Source organism: Balaenoptera acutorostrata, chromosome 1, assembly GCF_949987535.1.
Source record: "Balaenoptera acutorostrata chromosome 1, mBalAcu1.1, whole genome shotgun sequence".
Classification (NCBI taxonomy): domain Eukaryota; kingdom Metazoa; phylum Chordata; class Mammalia; order Artiodactyla; family Balaenopteridae; genus Balaenoptera; species Balaenoptera acutorostrata.
Genome location: NC_080064.1, coordinates 110,345,541 through 110,362,581, shown reverse-complemented (window position 1 = coordinate 110,362,581; position 17,041 = coordinate 110,345,541). Strand labels below are relative to the sequence as shown.

Sequence of the window (17,041 nt, the reverse complement as noted above, 5' to 3'; positions counted from 1 at the left end):
TTCCCATGCAGGAGAAAAACATAAAGGAATATCTGCATGTACCCAGCCGAGGAACTCAGTCTGGGAACATATACCTGTACTAAGGGAGTGTCTGTCTCCTGAATGTGCCCTTTGGAGATAGAAAAAAACTCTACTCCTCTTTGTCAGAATATGGACTGTTCTCAGACTTTCCTGTCTCTCCCATTTTTATCTTATTTCACAGCTGAATTTATCACCAACATAGCCCTGCAATAAACGTCAGAAAAATAATTTGATTTCTATACATTTAGGAAAATTTTTTTTTCGTATCTTAACATTTTTGTTGCTACCTCTTTTTTAAGGCCTCAGTTGTTCACTTCACTCTTAGCTTATTTTCCTTCTTGTGTGACTCAGGTGTGTCAGTATCGCTCCTCACTCTACTCTGAGGTAGATGTCCATTTTCGGATGATCCATGAGGATACTCGGCACCTCCTCTGCCCTTATTGCCTGAAGGTCTTCAAAAATGGCAATGCATTCCAACAGCATTACATGAGGCACCAGGTACCAGGCACCAAGCAATTTCCGTGTTCTTATTTTTTAATTATGGATACAGGGGCCAGGACTGAGCTAAGCAAATAATTTTGGTAGAGAAGATAATATACATGGGTTTGAAAATTTTATTGAATTCCAATGATGTGTGCCAGGCACTGGGCTAGATGCTAGAGATTTAGTGGTTAAACAGGACAATTAAACAGTACAATAAAGCAAGAAGAATGTTGTGTTAGGGGAAATACAAGATGTAAAAAAGAATGTACCTATTCTGGGAGCCTAGTAAGGCTTCTAGGAAAAGGGGTGTTCAAGACCTGAAGGATGAGTAAGGATGAGCCAGATGAAGTGGGATAGAAGGACAGAATGCTCTCAAAGACAGGGAAATTCAAGGAGTTGAAGTTCAGTGTGGTTGGCACGTGTAAGGTACAGGGGGAAGTTGGAAGTTAGGGAACAGATCATGGAGAATCTTGTAAGCCATGAAAAAGGAATTTCAACTTTTATTATAATAAGTTGTTGGGAAGTCATTAAAGAGATTTTTAGTCCTGGAGTGATGTGTTCAAATTTGCTTTTAGTTATGATTGCACTGGCTGCTCTAAGGAGAATGAATTGAAGGAGGTTGAGACTAGAGTTAGGGAGACAAGCCAGAGGCTTTTTCAGTAGTTTAGATAAGAGATGATAGTGGCTATTGGCTTTTGAAATGAGGACAAAGAGGATAGAGTTGAGAGATATTGAGAAGATAAGTGATATCTATGATTTAGAAATGGATTTAGGTGAAGGTAGTGAGAGAGTAGTTAAGAATAGTGCCCAGGATTCTCTCTTCGGTAATTGGATGAATGGTGGGACTGTTTATTAAATTAGGAACACTGGAGAAAATAATTTTTTTTTTTTTTTTTTAAAGGTAGATTCCTATTTTTTTTTTTTTTAATTTATTTATTTACTTATGGCTGTGTTGGGTCCTCGTTTCTGTGCAAGGGCTTTCTCCAGTTGCAGCAAGTGGGGGCCACTCTTCATCGCGGTGCGCGGGCCTCTCACTATCGCGGCCTCTCTTGTTGCGGAGCACAGGCTCCAGACGCGCAGGCTCAGTAATTGTGGCTCACGGGCCTAGTTGCTCCGTGGCATGTGGGATCTTCCCGGACCAGGGCTCGAACCCGTGTCCCCTGCATTGGCAGGCAGACTCTCAACCGCTGCGCCACCAGGGAAGCCCCTGGAGAAAATAATTTTTGAGGAGAGGATTATAAGTTTGGATATTCTTTTTTATTACTATTATTTTTTAAATTTTTTGGCCATGCCATGTGGCACACGGGATCTTATTCATTCCTGACCAGGGATCGAACCCACACCCCCTGCAATGGAAGCAAGGAGTCTTAACCACTGGACCATCAGGGAAGTCCCAAGTTTGGATATTCTTGAGTTAGCAGTATCTATGGACATCAAGTATAACTGACTATTAAATAGGTAGTTGGATATACAGGTCTGAGGCCTGGGAGAAAAGCCTGGATTGTGAAAGGTACTTAGGAATCATCATTATATAAATCCAGTAGATTTTAAACTTGCAAGTGCTATGCTGCACCCCCATCCCCCACCCCCCAAATTGAGAATAAGGTGAAGGCTTAGGACCATTGAAGTCTCTATCCACAAAGCCAGGACCATAGTCCTGGAAGGAAAACAAGAAGAGTCTTGGTGTCAAGGAAGCTGAGGGGACAAAAGTATTTTGAAGAAAAGAGTGTGGTCAGGTGTTGCAGGAAGGTATCAGCAAGGTAGAAACTTTAGAGGCCAGCATTTAATTTAGCCGTTTTGTTGGTTAGCAGGGTGGAAGTCAAATTTCAGCTGGACAAATGATGAGAGGTAAGGAAATGGAGACAACTTACTTAAAGCAATTTGTTTATGAAAAAAATAAATTAAAAAATAAATTTGTTAGGGCTTCCCTGGTGGCGCAGTGGTTGAGAATCCGCCTGCCAATGCAGGGGACACGGGTTCGAGCCCTGGTCCGGGAAGATCCCACATGCTGCGGAGCAACTAAGCCCGTGTCCCACAACTACTGAGCCTGTACTCTGGAGCCCGCAAGCCACAACTACTGAGCTCGAGTGCTGCAACTACTGAAGCCCGCATGCCTAGAGCCCGTGCTCCACAATAAGAGAAGCCACCACAATGAGAAGCCCGCGCACCACAACGAAGAGTAGCCCCCGCTCGCCACAGTTAGAGAAAGCCCGTGCACAGCAACGAAGACCCAACACAGCCCAAAAAATAAATAAATAAATAAATAAATTTTTAAAAATATAAAAAAAAATAAATTTGTTTATGAAGAGGAGGACCAAGGGTGGTAGATCCAGGAAAAGAGGTAGCAAGGGAGAATTTGTTGTTGCTCTTGTGTTTTTTTTTTTTTAAGATGGAATAGGTATGCCTTTGTTTTAAAATACTGCAGGAAAGGAGCCACTGGAGGAGAAGAGTGAAGGTACATAGAGAGGGAACAGAAGAGAGAACAAGATGGGTGTACCTGTGCATAACATCCACGTGTGTGCACACGTGCCCTCACTCTTACTTGTAAGCAGGCACTTTCTTAGGCTCACACATAGTGACTGCTGATAATCCACCACTAATGCATTTCCATATAGTAGCATGGAAATTATCACCTGTAACTCAGCTGAGGTTACAGAGCCTTGCTATCCTAGGGAAGAAAATCATAGACGTGTCGTATTTCAATACTGGGCAGACTGAATCCTCAAAATGGCCTTGGAGGGAGGCATATCTGTATGCATTGATGTGTTCAGAGGAAAAAAACAGCACTGTGTAGAAAGGACTATCATTTTTGTTAAAGAAAGAGAAAGAAAAACAGGTGGTGATAGGAGACGTATGTGTTTGCTATATGGTTATATGCATAGACTATCTGTGAAAGAATACCCAAGAAACTTGGTAACAAGTTGTGTCTGTGGAGAGGGAATGAGGGTTGGAGTTGAAGGCATGCTTACCACATGAAGGAGTACAGAATAAAAGTATGATTTTTTTTTTTTTTTACCACGTACATATTTTATTTTTTAAAAAATAAGAATATCCAGAAGTAGTAGCACTGTCCATCCACACTGTAAAGATGAAGTAGTAAGTAGTAGGGGCAAGGAAAGCTTAAGCCACTCAGCCAAATTGTTAAAGCAAGTCAGCGGGAGATGGTTTGAGGACCTAGTTATCCTGACTTTGAGTCTGCCTTTCTCTGGGAGCATGGGAGGTGATGATTTTCACCACCCAATAATAGGTTTGTAACTTTACTTCAAAATAAATAAAGTTATATAAAAAGATTAAAAAATAAGAGGTTTGGTGTTATGTTGTATATTTCTCTTTTTTCCTCTGTTAAATTATCAACAGAAGGGTGGGAAGAATATGATTGGCAATGATGTACCTTCTCCTCAGGGAAGAAAATTCATTGGGAGCCTTTAAAGGATTCTGTCTCTTTTTATTCCCCCTTCAGAAGAGGAATGTTTATCATTGCAACAAATGCCGGCTGCAGTTTCTCTTTGCCAAGGACAAAATTGAACACAAGCTTCAGCACCATAAAACCTTCCGTAAACCCAAGCAGCTGGAAGGTTTGAAACCAGGCACCAAGGTAAAGGGTTTGTTGACATTCCCTTTACCAGATCCAAGAAGGGGAGGAATAGAGATTTTCCATATTCTGAGGTTTAACGTGGGTAGTGTCTAATTATCCCTTCCCTTGACTCACAGGTGACAATCCGGGCTTCCCGAGGGCAGCCACGCACTGTTCCTGTACCCTCCAGTGATGTCCCTCCGAGCACCTTGCAGGAGGCAGCACCACTGGCCTCCTCAGCGGACCCTCTGCCCGTCTTCCTTTATCCCCCTGTCCAGCGCAACGTCCAGAAGAGAGCTGTTAGGAAAATGTCAGTGCCTTCTTCTGGAGGCTGGGGGCCGGGTGGGCACAGTTATTCCTGATAGCTAGTGTAATCTGGTAGCCTTTTAGGTAGTATCTGTTGTCTAAATCCCCTACAATTTAGGAACCCCTGAGGCAGTAATAAGAATTTTCCTTGTTTCTTGACAGGAGTGTCATGGGCCGGCAGACATGTCTGGAGTGCAGCTTTGAGATCCCAGATTTCCCTAATCATTTCCCTACTTATGTTCACTGCTCTCTATGTCGCTATAGTACCTGCTGTTCTCGAGCTTATGCCAACCACATGATCAAGTAAGTCACGATTAAACCAATGTTCCTGTCTGGGATTTCAGGTTCTCCAGAACTCAGTGCGTTCCCTCCCCTGCTTCTGGGGTTTCCTCCTTCAACTTTTAGAGCTGTTTGTCCACCTGTCCTAGCAGGTTAAGAGGCCAGACCCGGCTTCATTTGGCTTTGATGGTCTGTGCTCTGATTCTGTAGGACCTTGCTACCCAAAATGTGGTCCAAGGACCAGCAGCACTAGTTGGGAGCTTCTTAGAAATGTAGCGTCTGACCCTGGTCACCACCACCCCACCCCCAACCAGAATGTGCCTTTTAATAGATTTCCCCCCACCCCATGATTCATTTGCATGTTAATAGGAAATATTAATGTGATAGGAAAACAGGCTTGGGTTGAGGTTAGGATTGAGTGAAGAGGCATTGCTCTTGTTGGGGCATTGTCAATCGCTGGTGATCTCTAGTTTAGCAAGCAGAACCACGTAACTCATACCACTTTTTGTTTGTCTTTCTCAGCAATCATGTTCCACGGAAGAGCCCCAAGTATTTGGCTTTGTTTAAAAATTCTGTGAGGTAACAAAAAACTTATTGATGGTCTGTTAATTTTTCAAGTTTTTATATTAAATCCCTTTTATTATTTTGGGGGGTGGATATATGAATTAATTTGAGAGAGAGGAGAAAGGAGGGACACTCTTTTATTAAGCCTCAAAGCTTAACTCTCTCTAGTGTCACTACTAAATTTGTCTCATATACTCTTGACTCTCTTTCTTAGTGGAATCAAGCTGGCCTGCACTTCATGTACCTTTGTTACTTCTGTGGGAGATGCCATGGCTAAGCATTTGGTATTCAACCCCTCTCACAGATCCAGTAGCATCCTGCCACGGGGTAAGTAGGAGAGTTGGGGGTTAGGGAAAAAAGCTAAGGATACAGGTCATACCATGAGTCTGGTGCATCTCTACCTGGCCTAACCCATTCACTGTTTAGATACACCACCAAATTGGAAGCATTCTAACCTGAAGTTTATATAAGACTGGGAAGGCAGTAGGTTTGCTTTTTTGGTTGAAATCTAAAGCACTGTCTTTGGAGGGTTTGTTTCTTCACTGAGCTAACATTTTTTTATTGTCTTATTTCCCATAGGACTCACTTGGATAGCTCACTCAAGGTAACAGAAACTCGCTTGATGGTTTAATTTCTATTTTATAGTATGTTTGGTCTTTATTATTACTACTACTACTATTATTTCATTCTTCTAGTTTAACTGAGCTTTTTCCTCCTCTCGTTGCTAACCCTTTAGGCATGGCCAGACTCGTGACCGAGTGCACGACCGGAACTTGAAGAATTTGTACCCTCCTCCTTCCTTCCCCTCTATTAAAGCTGCCACTGTGAAATCTGCGGGCGCCACCCCAGCTGAGCCTGAAGAGCTACCAGCTCCCATGGCCCAGGCACTCCCGTCACCAGCCTCAACTGCAACCCCACCACCAACCCCCACTCATCCCCAGCCTTTAGCCCTTCCACCCTTGGCTACGGAGGGGGCCGAATGTCTGAATGTCGATGACCAGGATGAAGGGAGCCCAGTCACCCAGGAGCCTGAGCCAGCATCAGGGGGTGGTAGTAGCAGTGTGATTGGCAAGAAGGAGCAGCTTTCTGTGAAGAAGCTCCGAGTGGTACTGTTTGCCCTGTGCTGCAATACGGAACAGGCAGCTGAACACTTCCGAAACCCCCAACGACGCATCCGGCGTTGGCTTCGGCGCTTCCAGGCCTCACAGGGGGAGAATCTGGAGGGCAAATATCTGAGCTTAGAGGCAGAAGAGAAACTGGCTGAGTGGGTGCTGACCCAACGAGAGCAACAGCTACCTGTAAATGAGGAGACCTTGTTCCAGAAGGCCACCAAAATAGGACGTTCTTTGGAGGGGGGGTTTAAGATCTCTTATGAGTGGGCTGTGCGTTTCATGCTACGGCACCACCTGACTCCGCACGCTCGGCGAGCTGTGGCCCACACTCTACCTAAGGATGTGGCAGAGAATGCAGGACTCTTCATTGAATTTGTACAACGGCAGATTCACAACCAGGACTTACCCTTGTCTATGATTGTGGCTATTGATGAGGTCTCCTTGTTCCTGGATACGGAGGTACTGAGCAGTGACGACCGAAAGGAGAATGCCCTGCAGACAGTGGGCACAGGGGAGCCTTGGTGTGATGTGGTGCTGGCCATTCTGGCAGATGGCACTGTCCTCCCTACCCTGGTTTTCTACCGAGGACAGATGGATCAGCCTGCTAATGTGCCAGACTCTATCTTGCTAGAGGCGAAGGAGAGTGGCTACAGTGACGACGAGATCATGGAGCTGTGGTCAGCCCGAGTGTGGCAGAAGCACACCGCTTGCCAGCGCAGCAGAGGCATGCTTGTGATGGACTGTCATCGCACTCACCTGTCAGAAGAGGTGCTGGCCATGCTTAGTGCCTCTAGCACTTTGCCTGCAGTTGTCCCAGCAGGCTGTAGCTCCAAAATCCAGCCATTAGATGTGTGCATCAAACGAACTGTCAAGAACTTCCTGCACAAAAAGTGGAAGGAGCAGGCTCGGGAAATGGCAGATAGTGCATGTGATTCTGATGTCCTGCTTCAACTGGTTCTGGTCTGGCTGGCTGAGGTGCTTGGTGTCATTGGGGACTGTCCAGAGCTAGTTCAGCGGTCCTTCCTTGTGGCCAGCGTTCTGCCTGGCCCTGATGGCAACATTAACTCACCTACAAGAAATGCTGACATGCAGGAGGAGCTAATTGCCTCCCTAGAGGAGCAACTGAAGCTGAGTGGGGAACAGTCTGAGGAGGCCTCAGCTTCCACTCCCCGACCCAGGTCATCTCCTGAAGAGACAGTTGAGCCTGAAAGCCTTCACCAGCTCTTTGAGGGTGAAAGCGAGACCGAGTCCTTCTATGGCTTTGAAGAAGCTGACCTAGATCTGATGGAGATTTAAGTGTTGGGGTCATGAGGGGGTGTGGAGTGGGGGTGGGAAAGCGTTAGGGAGGGTAGAGGTAAAGGGGGTATACCAGGTGGGGGTATTTGGGTTATATTTTTTAATTTTATGCCACCACTCCCCCCTGACGTTGACTTATACATCCTTGTGGATTTGTGGATTATTAGGAAAACCGATAGTGATCACGTCTGAGCCGATGAGCTGGCCCTGGCCCCGGCCCCGCTGGTCATTCACTTCTGCTAAAAACAGGTTTTTGTGACTTTTTTTTAAATTTAAAGCACTGTGCTTGGTATTTTTCTGACAAAATCAAGAAAAAGGAAAAAAAAATCTTTCGTGGGCGAATGTTAAATCTTTTGTTTCCCCTTTTACCTCAACTGTATCATAGTACATCTGGGTTTTGTTTGTTTTACTGTGTGGCCAGTGTCTTTGGGCATGATGCTATCCAACCATTGTCAATGTGAGAACATTTCTGAAGATGGGAAAGACAAAAATTGTAGCTCACAAACTGGTTTATTATATATATATATGGATAAAAACGTTTTTTCATTGTGGTCTTAACACTTTTATATAAAAATGAAAATGGAAAAAAAAATCCCACTGAACTCTCTCTTCCTTCTCCTTTCTTTCCTTCCCTCTCCAGAGATGTTGGTTTCTACAGCAACTCTAAATATAAAATTGTGGCTTTAAAAATGCATGACACCACCTTTAATCGTCCAGAATGATGAGTAGATTTTTTTCCTCACCACCCTCCCTCCAACAAAAACACAACAAAACCAATATTCTTTGCACCTGTGATCCTTGGCCCCCTTCCCCATTCTCACACCGTCACTCTGGACAAAGGATCATACATGGGTCATTAGCAAGCAAGAGGTACTGAGGTGATCACACAGAACCTTAGGGTGGAAGCCATTCCCAGTGTACGGGTCTTCATCCTGCAATCCATGGGGGCAGTCCCTGCTTTGTTCAACTTCCTCCTGTTAAGTGGACAGCATACCTGTTCAAGGGATCACATGTCCGCCAGCCAGCAGCTAACTGTGCAAGAAGTTGTATTGAACTTTAAAAAGACCACTTGTTGAAATTCTGCTTACCCTGTGGCTTTCCCCTATTTCTCTTAATGCTTAGAGAAGAATCTGACATGAAGAAGAAACACATAGGGGTGTGCACAAAGAAAAAGACATGAATCTTTATTTTTCACTGCCAGCTTCAAGGAAAGAAAATTTTTTCTACAATTTGCATGAGGGAATTTTTTTTTTAATTGTATGTACTCAATGGCTATAAACTGAAACGTACTGTAACACACAGAGAAAAGGAGCAAAAATCCAGGTCTACCTTTCCCACAACTATACTATACTTCTGTACATCCTGAGGCTTTCTGCAATGTATCCCTCCTGTGAGCCAAGGAGGCAACCTGCACAGGCTTGTAAATGGTTCATCTTTAAAATGTACATAAGTGGAACATTTAAAAAAATGAGGGGAAATGGATTTATAAACAATGTGGTTTTTTTCTAGGTGACCCTATTTGAGCAGGCTTTCACAGACTGGGAGATTCTCAAGATGTGATGGGCCTGGTGGTACAGGTGTGACATTTGTTACCACCTGTTTCTCCTCATCCGTTTTTTTTCTGTTTTTTAACTCCCAGCACACTATAATATAGTGAACTGGAGTATTCCCTTCCATAAACAGCTTGGCCAGCTTTGTGAACCCATGGCATCTGAAAACTGAACTGAGGATCCACCTGGGCTTCTCTTCCCCAGCTTTTTGCCTGATGCCATTTTGACAGAATATGGACTTTTGAGTCAAAACTTTGCCTTTCAGAAAGTTCAAGAACTATGGTCAACTCTATCTGCAGTGACTTAATCCTTCTCTTTGGTAGTCTCCGCAGCAGCCCCAGATTTAGTAGAGCTGGGTTCCTGGCCTCTGCACACTGTATGACTTTCTCAATGGGTAATTTTTTTAAGGCCATAATACCAACAGTGGATCAGCTGGGTTTTGGCCAGGAAGTTACCTTTGTGGATTCTGCCTGCATGGCTTCGTAGTATAGGAAGTTTTTTTTGTTTTGTTTTTTATAATTCAGTTTAATCAATAAACAAGTATTTATTGACTACTTTGTGTTGAGACTGAATGTGTGGAAGATGCAAATTGAAAGCTGATAGTTTTCTTTTGCTTGAATTTTCTAGTTGTAATCATGGGTAATACAAGTGGAGGGGTTTTGATTTCTCTCTCAGCTCTCACCTCACTGAATTTCTATACAGGCATACCTTGGAGATACTGTAGGTTGGGGTCCAGACCACTGCAGTGAAGCAACTATCACAGCAAAGCGAGTCACAGTGTTCTTGGTTTTCCAGTGCATGTAAGTTTATACTATAGTATATTAAATGTGCAATAACGCTATGTCTAAAAAATTATATACCTTAATTTAAAAATAGTTTATTGCCAAAAATGCTGACCACCCCGAGCCTTCAGCAAGTTGTTATCTTTTTTGCAGTAGTAACGTCAAAGATCACTGCTGATCACCATATCAGATAAAATAATGAAAAAGTCTGAAATATTGCAAGAATCGCCAAATGTGACATAGACACAAAGTAAGCAAACGCTACTGGAAATACGGCACCAAGACTTTCTCAGTGCAGGGTTACCGCAGACCTTCAGTTTGTAAAACACTGCAGTATCTGCAAAGCATAAAAAACAAGATATGCCTGTAATGGTTTTGGGGTTTACTGCCTATACTAGTTTCTCAAAAAGAGGTTTGGAGAGGATATGCATCAGAATCACCCAGGGTGTTTTTTAAAATTTGGGTTTAACGCCATCCTGGTGATGGAACTGGCTAATAACCCGAAATGATGTGACTCACCACTACACCTAGGACTTAGTGAACACAATACTTGTAAGAGGTCTTCTGACAGTGCTAGAAATTAGTAGTAGACTTAGCTTAAATGTCGAAATTACTTAGTATTCCCCGTGAAGGGTGAGGAGGTTGGACGGGTGTGGGATCAAGGCTGTTAGTTCCAGTTTGGGAGTAACCTTATACAGCTCTACTAGATGTTACATTTCCATCTTTGAAATGATGTTTTAACTAAAATCACATAATAGAGCCAACATGAACCAGAAAGTCTGTATTTTAGACTAGTGCATGGGTAAAAACGTTGAAGAAAAATGTTAAACACAAAAGCTAATTATGTTACTACACAAAGATTAAGTCTCACTTCTATACAAAGCAGCCTGCCATACAGACCCAAATGAAGACAGTAATGGGTCTTCGGTATTATCATGAAGACCATTCTGTATATATGCTACCAGAACCAAGAACCAAAGGGTTTTCTGACCAGGGAGGGAGATGGCACACGCAGTACTTAGCAGTTTCACTCTTGGTGTGACCTAGTCAAACAGTACAACCACTCAGCAAGTGTTTCAAAGGATTTATTTTACAAAAGAATAGTACCTTTGAACCAGCCAAGTTCAAAGTTAGAAGAAGGGTACAACTTCAGTTCTGGATAATGCCTCTGTATTTCATTCAAAGCCACTAAAAAGGAAGAGATCATAATAAAATTGTGAAGCCATAGAGTGAGGAATCAATTCGTAAAAGCAGCTCTATCCTCAGCCCAAACCCTTGCCACCCAGAGAATTTTTTGGTTGAGACCTCCAGAAAAACCAAGCTTACTGCAACCAAGGGATCTCCCAATTATCTTTTCTACTGTAATTTTAATTTCAATCAATCACCTGATCATGTGGGCAATATCCCAGCTGGTCTCTGCAGACAGGGGTCCCTCTATTTCAACACCTTTCTCAGTTACAGTGGCGATTTGAAACTGAAAGAAAGCAGAGCTCTTCAATGAAAATGCCAACCCTTATGTGAAAGAAGTCCCTGGTCAAAGGTCAAGTTGAGGGTCTTTCCCAAATGTGAAAACAGGAGACACAGAAATGGGGCACTCTGTTCTTCAAAGTTTAGAGACTCGGGGATTGCAAAGCCTGCCAATTAGATCTGCATCACTTATTATTCACACTGCTCACCCGGTTGTAAGAACGGGCATCTCGATAGTACAGCACTCGCATGCAGCGTTCCACTAGCTCTTGGGCCTCAGTCTGGCTCAGCACTGGCTTCTTCTCCAGAACTTCTCGCAGCAGAGGCTAGGGATATCGGGGGAAAAAACATGGGAGATATCACGAGCTGAATACCAGGCGATAGGCGATATGTCGCAAATCCACGGTGTGAAAAGAATCATAAATGGGTGAAAAGGCGACATTCCACCTATTGCCTCAGCAAAATGAACTCTGCTTACTTGTGCTAAGACCCACTTGAAGGGGAAATTCTAGGGTGTCCTCTCTTTGCACATGTATACTGACTCCCTCCAGGACATACCCCACCTTGTCATTATGGCCTCTGGACCAAAAAGAAAACCATCCGCCCAGCAGTACAGATCCTAGCCTGTTCCTCATGTCAGAATTTCAAGGGTAGAACAAGCAGACAACCACTAACCCCCACCGCCTTCTGTCTTCTCCTATCCCTCGTCCCTCAACTGGCTACTTACCTGAGCCAAGTATGCACCATAACCAGTGGCCACCGAAGGGGCTTCATAGGCTACACCAAGCATGTCCACGTAACCCAGGAAGCTAACAGGACACAATAGGTCATCTTAGGTTTCTGTATCTTAGCTGAAGGATGGGACCATGGGGTCTGAGGTAGAAGTGGGAGTCACTCAGGGGGAAGAGACAGACACTACACAGGCACTAGAGATTGGGTAGGTCAAGGAAATGAGTTATTTGTATTCAAGTCAACCTCTCTCCATCAGCATAGCCTCCAATGACCATGGTGTTCCACAGGGGGTTCATCTTGGAGCGCCGGCTGTACGTAGCCCTGGTCAGCCATGAATGAATAGCTTTAGGGCTATAGCTGTGTCCATCTCCCAACAGCTCCTCATCGATCCTTAAAAAGAATTGGTTGTGAAAAAAGGGAAGAACAGAAGTCGGGGTTTCCATCCACCCCCAAAAGATGTTACCACAATCTTCCCCATTTAAACCCACTAAAATAAACTACTTATTTGCAAACATTCTCACATCTTCCACGCCAAGTCTCCCTGTCCTCTGCTGCAGTTTCAAGTTTCTCCACCCTAGAATTTCTTGAGGGGATAAAAAACAGTGGATTCTCCTCCCCACTTGGAAACTACTCCTATTCTCGAGATGACTTACACCATTTGGCCGAGAACTTGCTTCAAATATTGGAAATCAGCGTAATCTCCGGAAGCACCCAGCATGGTGCTGTTGTTGACTCGCATAATGCGAGAGATGTTGCGGAAACGAGCCAAGGAACCGTAGGAGCCCAGCATGTCTGCTGCAATCACCACTCCGCCCTCAAACTTGACGCCCAGGACCGAGGTCCCGGTCACCATGGGGTTCCTGGAGAGAGAGGGTGGTCTGGCGAGGGGCGACGCGGGGGGAGAGCCTGAGCCCGCTTCCCACGTTGTGGGTTCCGCCTCTGACTTTCCACGGCTCCTTTCATTCTCCGGGACCCTCCTCCCCGAGCTCCCCCGCTGTTAGTGCGCCCCGGGGTGCCTCCCTCGCCTTCCCCGGCTCCCAGAACCTGCCGGCCGCAACAGGCCCCACGGTCCCTCCCCATGCGCAGGCTAAGGCGCCGAGAGCTTACTGGGTGCGCGTAATCGGACCCCCGTAGAGCGCGGACGCCGGGTCCACAGAGGAACCGGGAGTGGGCGGGATGCGGTAAAACTGCCCAGGGGCCGGAATGCCGGCCCAAAGTCCGCACCGCGACTCCAAAAGCGCTTCCATCTTAGTCACGGTAGCACGAGAAACGAAAGCGTTGGGGCCGACGGAAGCGGAAGTGATCCTTCAGTGCCACACCTTTCTTCTTCCTGCAAGCCACTTCCAGCTGCCATGTTGATAAGGTCAGAACCGACCGTACCAGCGTCCTGGGAGGCGACCAAAACCCAGAGATGTGGAGTTGCCAGACGTCGTATCACATCGCGGTAGAGTCTGGACTAGAACAGTATTCTGACGCACAAATTCAAGGAAGAAGGGGTGGGTGGTGTGGGAGATGGGTATGGGTCGGGGGTGGATGGGGGGCGGGGCACTTCAAGACGCTGCCGCTGAGCGAGGAAGCAGAAATTCTCCTTTCCTTTTTGGATCCTTATCAAAAACAAAAACAAAAAACCCACACGAAGCTAACAGTGAACCCAGGATCATGTGGCATGTTCGACCCATTTTATAGATAAGAAACCGAGACTTGTGTAGTGATTTACCCGATCACACAGCAAGTAGTAGAAGATCTGAGTCTTCAAACTCAGAATTAAAAAAGGAATCATACAGTTGCGCGTATCTTGGGGTGTATGATATCTCAGATGGATCACTCACTCTGTAGGACCTTGGACAAATCTCTGAAAGTTTCCTAATTGTCAAAGGCTCTTGCCTACCTCTTAAACATCAGAAAAATTCCATTGACTGTGGGAGTGTAACTAAATTACAGGCGTTCCCTTCTCAATGTGGTTCTGTAGCAAGGGCTGGAAGCAGTGTCTAGAATCAAACAGTGAACCTAAAACCACTACTTTGCCACAACTCCCTTCACAACTAGTTTTAAAATTTTTCACTCAGCAGGAAACCAAATCAGTTTTGTTTTTTAAAATTCCCTGAGTTAATTTGAACCAAAGCAATGCATAAAATTTTAGCCTAATTGAAATAAAATATTTTATTAGGTCATGAAACCTTGGAATGGGAAGGGTCAAGATCTTGTGTTAGAGGCACCCAAATGATGCTCTTTGTATCACCTTTGGGACTTGAAAACTAGGTAGTAGATTTTTTTCTTCAAAGTAGTAGCCACCTTCTCTCAAACCTCATATTCCAGGTGACTCTTGGACGTCTCTGAGGCTTACCTGGACAAATAGCAGGTGTCTTTTGTAATGACAAAAGGCTTACTGGGATTCCTCTAAAACTGCTTGAATACTTCACTTTCATAGCTACCAGAGTCCTCTTCATATGAACTTTAAAGCAATTAGCCATCAATTAATTGGCTATATCCTTGTTTAGAAGTGGCCTGAGGTGGCTTGCTGGCTTCTGGTCTCACTCCTTTTAAGGTCCCTAGATTAAGGCTCTGGTAGGGCCAGTACCAGTCCCAGAGATCAGGCAGGTGGTTAAATTCCACAGAGTCTAAAAGAAGAAAAGTGAAAGGATCTAGAATCATTCAGCCTGAGAGTAGGATGACAGGGAAAGCAAACCACTAACATTTGATGATGCACTATTCAGAGGAAGGTGACCAGCATGTCTTTTGTGCTAAGATGAAAACAACAAGATGTAAGTTAAACTGAAACAAGGGAAACTTATAAGAAGTTTCTTCTCTTTTTAAAGCAGGTCTGGTATTATCTGGAAAGTCATTTTTAAGTTTGCCCAGTTTTCTATGGTTGGCTATTACTTCGAGTTTAATTAGTATTTAGCTCTCACCAGTGTTCGAGCTTTTAAGTCAATAATCACCAGACTGGTTTTGTAACATGTCAGGGTATCCCTGGTTATGGGGAATGTCTTGAAATTCTAAGAAAAGAATAACACTAGACTACATTGGAATTAATAATCACCATCACCACCACCTCACAAACATTTTCACTGCTCCATATTTTAGGAGAAGTGGTATTTGAAACTTCAACTCCAAAAGAGTTAAGGATCATTTCTTGACCTGCTCAGGGCCTGGCTCCAGGGGGCTGTAACAGAAAGATGAGAAAGAAAATGTGTCTAGCTTGTCCATGGCTGCACTACCCTGTGGGTATGCCCTGAGGATTTTTGTAATTTTACATCCTCTATAATTCAGTTCTGCAATACCTCTCTTGCAGCATGTGTCACACTTGTCTAAAGACTGCCTTGCTAAAGCAAAAGTTCCACAAAAGCAGAAACAGATTGTCTTTCAACAGTGTCCTTTGATGCACAGAAGATTCCGATTTTGATATGGTCCTGTTTATCTTTTTTTGTTGCCCATACTTTTGATATCATATCCATACTTTTGATGTCATATCCAAGAAATCATTACGAAATGCAATGCTAAGAAGCGTTTCCACTATGTTTTCCTCTAAGAGTTTTGTACTTTTAGTCCTTATGTTTAGATCTCTTATCCATTTTGAGTTAAATTTTGTCTGTGGTGTAAGGTAAGGGTCTAACTTCATTCTTATACATGTAGGCATCCAGTTTTCTCAACATCGTTTGTTGAAAAGACTGTCTTTTCCTCATTGAATGGTCTTGGCACCCTTGTTGAAATCATTGATCATATGTGAGGGTTTATTTCTGGGTTCTCTATTTTATTCCATTAGTCTATATGTTTGTCTTTATGACAGTACCACACTGTTTTGATTACTGTAGCTTTGTAGTAAGTTTTGAAATCAGACTGTACAAGACATTATTCTTCTTTTTCAAGATTGTTTTGGTAAAGATATCTTTAAAATTTATATTTTGTGGCATTTTTTTCCTTTTGGTATAGAATTCTAGGTTGACAGTTATTTTCTTTTGGAACTTTAAATATGTTATTTCATTTTCTTCTGGCTTCCATTGTTTTTGTTGAGAAGTCATCTGTTAGTTATACTGTTGTTTCTTTGAAGATAATGGGACTTTTTTCTTCTGACTTCTTTTAAGATACCCAACAGTGTCTCTGATGTTCAACAGTGTTACTAGGATATGCCTAGCCATGGTTTTATTTGTATCTATCCTGCTTGGGTTTGCTGAGCTTCTTGAATCTGTGGTTTGATATCTCTCATCAGTTTTGGAAATTTCTCAGCCATTATCTCTTTAAATATTGCTTTTTCCCAATATTCTCTCTTCTCTTTTTTAAGACTCCAGTTAAACATGTGCTAGATATTTGAGCATGTCTCCTATGCTTCTTACTTTCTTTTTGTTTTCCATTCTTTTTTATCTCTGTGTTTCAGTTTGGATGTTTTCTACTGACATATCTTCCAGTTCACTAATTCTGTGCCCAATCTGCTGTTAAACCCTTACATTTCAGATTTTGGCTTTTTGTTTGTTTGTTTGTTTTTCAGTTCTAGAATGTCCATTTGAGTTTTTTATAGATTCCAATTTTCTGTTTAAATTCATTTTCATTTATATGTCCATAATTTTTGCTATTTTCTTTAACATGTTAATCATTGTTATTTTTATATTCTTGTATGCTAATTCTAGTATCTGGATCATCTATGAGTCTTTTTATATTTTTTTTCTTTTCATTTTGGTCATATTTTTTTCTCTTTACAAGTTTTATGCTTTTTTATTGTTTGCCAGAAATTATGAATAACTACAGAAGGCTCCATATCATGTTCTCTTCCACCAGAGAGCATTCTCACTTTTTCCTATTAGGCAGATAGGGTGAGGGACTGATTCACCTCAATCCAGTCAAGGATTAGGCTGTCTCAGGGTTGGGTTGCTGTTTCAGTCT

The 17,041-nt window shown here is 43.3% G+C and overlaps 2 protein-coding genes across 7 annotated transcripts in view; one reads left to right on the top strand and one right to left on the bottom strand.

The window, feature by feature from the left end:
- POGZ (pogo transposable element derived with ZNF domain) overlaps positions 1-9,739 on the top strand; it is a 48,074-nt gene extending 38,335 nt beyond the window's left edge. For all 6 annotated transcript variants that reach the window (XM_057551707.1, XM_057551698.1, XM_057551702.1 and 3 more), the window contains 8 exons: positions 373-519; positions 3,965-4,099; positions 4,216-4,388; positions 4,547-4,687; positions 5,186-5,242; positions 5,442-5,554; positions 5,807-5,831; positions 5,964-9,739. In XM_057551707.1, the coding sequence (XP_057407690.1) occupies positions 373-519; positions 3,965-4,099; positions 4,216-4,388; positions 4,547-4,687; positions 5,186-5,242; positions 5,442-5,554; positions 5,807-5,831; positions 5,964-7,635 (2,463 nt within the window). In that variant the 3' untranslated portion in view covers positions 7,636-9,739. The remainder of the gene's footprint in view (positions 1-372; positions 520-3,964; positions 4,100-4,215; positions 4,389-4,546; positions 4,688-5,185; positions 5,243-5,441; positions 5,555-5,806; positions 5,832-5,963) is intronic.
- A 1,297-nt stretch (positions 9,740-11,036) lies between these two features.
- On the bottom strand, positions 11,037-13,455 carry PSMB4 (proteasome 20S subunit beta 4). Its single transcript, XM_007178051.2, has 7 exons — positions 13,274-13,455; positions 12,820-13,026; positions 12,410-12,556; positions 12,162-12,243; positions 11,644-11,760; positions 11,353-11,441; positions 11,037-11,155 (listed from the first exon to the last, which is right to left on the bottom strand). The coding sequence occupies exons 1-7, from the start codon at positions 13,411-13,413 to the stop codon at positions 11,143-11,145; spliced, it is 795 nt and encodes a 264-aa protein (XP_007178113.1). The 5' UTR covers positions 13,414-13,455; the 3' UTR covers positions 11,037-11,142.
- Between the last annotated feature and the right edge of the window lie 3,586 nt (positions 13,456-17,041).